Below are 5,738 nucleotides of genomic sequence, written 5' to 3'. Positions count from 1 at the left end.
CAGAGCTGTCGTCCTCCTCACAGCTCAGAGACACAAAGTCTTCCTTAAAGAACTGAGAGCTGCTGGGACTCACAGTCAGACGAGCTGTGAGGTTTAAAATGAAAAACTAATGATCTGTTAAAGTTTTGACCAAACAATTGGTGATTAGTTCTTAATTTCATCAGGTTTACATCTGACATAAAAATTAAAACATGAACCCAATCAGGTCATATCAGTGAGCATTTCTCAGGTTTAAACTGTGACAGAAGAAGGTTACTGACCTTGGTTTGTTGTGCAGCTCAGCAGTGAGATCAGAACTAAAGAGAAACGACACTCAGGTTGATTTGCGGTGAACATAAAGATCAGCTCCACACAAAAACACAAAGACACAAAGACTCGTCTCTCTCTGATATATCTGCTCATTTTATTCATGATGACAGCAACAAGTTTAAAATAATTTGGCTGAAGATCTCTCCATGTTTCCTAATAATGTATCTAATTTAGTGTTGTAGTGCTCTTATAAGGTGAGTGCAGATCATCAGTCCATCACAGACTAACATTCACACCTACAGCCAGTATAGAATCACCAGTTAACCAAACACGTCTTTGGAGGAAACTTACAGACACTGACCACCTCATCTCTGTGACACCTGTACTGTTAGACATAATTTACTGACCTTTGCTTTTTATTATCATTTCACAGCATCCAAACATTTCTTGAAGACTTATTTTATGTTTGTTACTGACTGACTGAGTAGAGTTCAGACATTTCAAACCCATCCTGTTGTTTTTTAATATAAAAAACAACTCTTAAAGTGATCATTATAATTATGAGCAATGACATTTTGAGTATATACAAAATATCCACATTTAGATAACACAGTAAAGTCATGTGTCCACTGTGCAGCTGTGTTGATATAATGAGTGAATGATTTGATCTTTTCACTGCCTGCTGTGTTTCCTCGACTCCTGAGCAAAGATAAAGAGTCAGTTCAGACCTGCAGTTGGTCCTCGTGGTGTTTTGAACTTGAATTCAGCCTGATTTGTTTTTCATGTCTTCTCCTCCATCATCAGTTATCAGGAGAGCAGACAGTCAAAGTACAAGAATTCAAACAAACACAGAGATTCTACTTACAGAGCAGACACAGCACAGATGTTTCCTTCATCGTCCTTCTCACTCATTTGAGCTTTTTTCATTTCTCTCACTGACACCAAGTAAAGCCCGCCCTCTTCCTCTGAGCACTTTTTTTTCTTTTTTAAGTGACTTATCTTTTACCCTTCAAAAAGATGCAGGTGAGAAACTTTTTTTTTTGATGATAAAGCAGAGGAGAATAAATAAGGGGAAGAGAGAGAGCATCTTCGGGTTCCCATTATATACAAACATGCCTCACACAAACATACTGAGGTTAACTGAAGTGAATTATTTTTCTTCTTATTCTTATTATGTAACAGGTCCCTGAAAAGAGAGCTGCCAACAGTTATATTTGATCACAACAACAAAAAAACAGATGAGGTGGAATCACTGACGGGTAGTGTGAGGTCAATAGGTAGGAGGTGCCCCCTTGTGGCACAATTTAGGATGGCACAAAAATAACAAGAAATTATGAAAAAAAATGTGACCACACATGTAATCAAGAAAAAGAATTAATTTTTAAGACCGCTCATCAGGAAACGGCCTACAGGTCACATGATTATCCTTACTGCTGTCCTGGCTTTTATTATGTAATCAAAGCCTCGTTTACTGTTTTATTTTCTCAGTTTATATTTATTGTTGATTTAGTTTCTTAAAATGTTCTATAGAAGAAACATTTAACTGGACTTGAGATATTGTAATGATTCAACAGTTATTTTGTTATACCTGCAGTGATTTAAATGCATTTTACACTTGCACTTTTAAAAAGGATCGAGCTCTTTTCTGCCTTAAGTACTTTCTGCCTTCTCTGCCTGTGACATAAAAATGAATGAGCAAGGAAGCTGCAGGAGGAGCTATAATCATTACATACATTACATACTTCTGACATGTTCCTGCTCTGTTGGACTCATTACTTCAGAGTGAAACATCCTTGTTACAAACTCATCTGACTCTGATCTCTCAATCTGCTCCAGGACAGAGACAGCCTCAGGATTATTTGAGTCTTACTGATTTCTGCTCAGAGAAAATCTGCTTCAACAGCCAGAAGAAACAGATGACCAAAGACTTGATTAAGACCACAATACAGTACTAATTTTTTATAGTATAACTTTATTAGCAAGCGTTTATGAAAAGCTTGAAATAAATAAAATAAAAATATGTAACCAGCTCTTGAAACATTTAAACTGAAGTAACAACCATCCAGAAGAGTCTCCTTTACTGAAAGATAAATTTAAAGAGAGTTTTGCAATGGAGGGAAACACCTGAGCTCTCACTGAACTCATGAATACTGATGAGAAAGCAAACTATGAACAGAGTAAATTACTGACATCCATGGAAATAAAATTTAGCTTCAAACAAATTGTGAAAGGAACAAATGTGAAGGATTTACTAACTTCTGTTTGAAAATATGAACATGTTAAACTCATGAGAGCGGCTAACCTCACAAACACAAATCTGACATATAATTTTTCTCTACAATCTAATTTAGCTGCCTGAGACCAAACATACAATCAAATGATGAAAACCTGTGTGTGCTTAAAACCACACATCATGAAAACAGAATACTACTACTAATAAAAATAACAATAATTTACAATATTACAATAGATCAGAAGCCATATTTGCTCAGTGTTAGCAGTAAATTGATAATAATAGATGTAAAGAACATGAAATGCGAACAGTAAAGTGTAGGCGATAATATTTTTTCAACACCTTCCTTTATTCAGTATCTTCTCTAAACTTCTCACCTTGCAGATTACAAAATGTAAATTTAATTTGCTGGGAATTACACACAGATGCAGGAGAACATTATTGTTTTTTTTTAAATTGTGGTTTCCAATTTTCAGTTGATAGATTTGCTGCTCCTGGTCCTTCACTGTGATCCTTCAGTTGAATGTCTGTTTTTTTTTTTTGTTTTTTTTTTCCCTTTTACTTGAGGAACTGTTAGCTCCTTATTTAACCATTGTCTCTGCTGTGGAATCTATTTGAAATTAAGCAACTCTTTTAGTTTTCTATTTGGACTCTATTGTTTTACTTTCTTCAGTCAGGCTCACTTTTGCTTTTCTGCCTTAAAGATGCAGCCTGCCATCTTTAAGCGTTCTTATGTAAAACGCTCTGAGACATTTCAGTTCTACTGCACTTCAAGAGACTAGTATGAATCCTGACTCTGAGTTTAGTCGTGTTTTCTGTAGATCAAAATTCCAACAACAGCACCAACAAGAATAACAGCAGAAACCGACAGACCGATGAGCTCTGAGACATTTCAAACTTGTTGATCATCAGGATGCTAGTTTAAATTAATTTTCTGTTCTTTATATGTCTGTAGATGAAAAACCCAGCAGCAACAATCAGACTGATGATCACTCCAGTAGTAACTCTGAGGCATTTCAAAGCTGCTGCATTTCACTAGGATGCTGGATTGAATCCCGACTCCGTCGTTGTTTATATTTTATAAAGATCAAAAATCCAGCAGCAACAAGAATCACAGCAGAAACTGACAGACCAACAATCAGTCCAACAGATCCATCCTCTGTGTCTCCTCCTGTGTGACCTGCAGGTGAGAAACAGGTGTGAGGTGTCAGCTGTCAGGTAGGTGATGAGTGAAGAACAGAACAGAATCCATTTCCTCTTCAAACTGCTGTCAGACATTATCTACTGCACTCTGATCACATCACTCAGACCAGCTGCTTTCTACAAAGTCTCATCAACAACATCTTTAGAAACAAACATCAACAACCAGGAAGCAGCTTCACCTCTGATCACACACACACTCAACTCTACTCACTCACCTGGAGGAACAACATGAAGGTGGATGCTGCTGATGGGGTCACCACTGAGATTAGCTCTTTTCCTGCGATTATTTCCTGTCTTGACACGACACTCGTATGTTCCATTATCATTAGTCGTCACATCCTTCAGAATCAAAGACACGTCTCCATCCTTCATCTGTCTGTCCTGCAGATCCACCCGGTTCTTAAAAGATGGATGCTGACCCTCTGGAACAAACTGGCCATCTCTGTACAAAAGCACATATTCATCTCCAAGATCAGCTCTGCTCCACTCTACAACTATGAAGTTGTTGTTTGGAGCTCGACATGTTAGAGTGACGTTCTGTCCAGACTCAGCTGTGATGCTTTGGTCTGAAAGAGGAAACGACACAGAGCAGAGAGGTTAAAGGTCAAAGTGCAACTGATCATTTCTTCAGCAGCCAGGTGGAGTGAGGAATATATGCACATATATTAAATTATAGTACAACTGTGCATGTTATCAATAAAAAAAGAATCAATTTATTGATGCTAAGGTACACATGTGATCATTATGACAGTAAATGCTGTTAATATCAAACAGTACCACTGCACCACTAAAGAGATCTGACCTTAATCTATTATTGACACAGAAGTCAGTTACTACCATCATGACTCTATATTAACAAGATGTCTTCATACAATGAATTGTTCTGTTATTTTTTTATTAACCTACTTATTTTCACTGTCTAGAACATGAGTTGTGCTTTTTTTGTTAAAGCTCCCAAATCTTATATTTTGACAGTACAGGGTCAAAGTTAGTTTAATTTTAAGTTGGAAACTCAGAGGGTTGAAGGGATGCTGCCTCTAACAGTATCTACAGTAAATGAGGAGATTACTGTGGATGACAGTAGCTGTGTGTTATATAAACACTTATACAGTGAAACATGTGCTGATAATAAGTGAACATAATGTGTGAGAGAAAGCAGCCTCTCATTATAAGACACTGTGAGTCTCTGCATGCTGCCTTTATGGAGCTACAGCTGTTTGTATACACTGAACAAAAAGCTTTGTAGCCGTTTACTGACTCCTGACACTACAACACATCACACTGACACACACATTACACGTCTTTGTCTCTGTGCTGCAAACCAAGTGACTCCACCCAACATCGTTACATCTTCTCACAAATAAACTGAATCAAAATGAAAGTAAATGTTTAGGAAGTATTAATAACATGCATCCCTCTTTATCTCAGAGGGAAACACTCTTTGGTTTATAAACCTCACCTGCAGAGACAAACACGACGAAACGGACAATCAGCAAAGTCGAGCAGAGCGACGCAGTTACAGGAAACATTTCCGTGTTTCTGTTTCTGCTGATCTGACTCTTAGATTGTTTTAAATGTCTGACTTTGTTGGTATTTTAAGTGAATATCAGACGTTAAAATTAACACTTGACTACATGAGGTTACATTTAAGGTTTATACAGTGCTAAAAGTTTTGGTTTTCAGTCACTCGTTCAAATTCCACACTTCCGATGTGTCTTCAGAAGGTCGCATTAAAGTGACGTAGGTAGGTTGTACTGTGGGACGACCATAAAGTGCGTCATAAGAAAAGTGCTGAAATTTAATGTAATGATTTCTTTGAGACATAATAACTTGATTCTCTTTCACAGAGAAAAACACTGTTTGGTTTTTAACAGTTAAACACAAAAACTGATCAGAGTAAATCAGACATTCGTCTGTTATCTACCTGTGATGATCTACTTTGTTAAAATCTCTGAGTCTGTTGGTTTTTTCAGTCAATAACAACATGACTTTAACATTTGACTACGTGAGATTAACCCTTTCACACATACTGGTCACTACAGAGGACAGCTAT

The 5,738-nt window shown here is 37.1% G+C and overlaps 1 protein-coding gene across 1 annotated transcript; it reads right to left on the bottom strand.

Moving 5' to 3' along the window:
- Window positions 1–2,263: 2,263 nt before the first annotated feature.
- LOC134617958 (myelin protein zero-like protein 2) lies at window positions 2,264–5,415 on the bottom strand. The gene is made up of 3 exons (XM_063463050.1): window positions 5,145–5,415; window positions 3,901–4,251; window positions 2,264–3,662 (listed from the first exon to the last, which is right to left on the bottom strand). Exons 1-3 carry the CDS (start codon window positions 5,212–5,214, stop codon window positions 3,499–3,501), a joined length of 585 nt encoding a protein of 194 aa, XP_063319120.1. The 5' UTR covers window positions 5,215–5,415; the 3' UTR covers window positions 2,264–3,498.
- Window positions 5,416–5,738: the final 323 nt, after the last annotated feature.

The sequence above is a fragment of the Pelmatolapia mariae genome, linkage group LG3_W (assembly GCF_036321145.2).
Source record: "Pelmatolapia mariae isolate MD_Pm_ZW linkage group LG3_W, Pm_UMD_F_2, whole genome shotgun sequence".
NCBI classification, from domain to species: domain Eukaryota; kingdom Metazoa; phylum Chordata; class Actinopteri; order Cichliformes; family Cichlidae; genus Pelmatolapia; species Pelmatolapia mariae.
The sequence above is the reverse complement of the archived record's forward strand: the minus strand, read 5'-3'. Positions and strand labels throughout refer to the sequence as shown.

Excerpts from the sequence above, each read along its gene's own strand:
- LOC134617958 (XM_063463050.1), bottom strand. The coding sequence starts at position 5,214 with ATGTTTCCTGTAACTGCGTCGCTCTGCTCGACTTTGCTGATTGTCCGT. Across the intron at positions 4,252-5,144 it reads CGTCGTGTTTGTCTCTGCAG|ACCAAAGCATCACAGCTGAG; the intron begins GTGAGGTTTATA and ends TTCCTCTTTCAG. Across the intron at positions 3,663-3,900 it reads CCTTCATGTTGTTCCTCCAG|GTCACACAGGAGGAGACACA; the intron begins GTGAGTGAGTAG and ends TCTCACCTGCAG.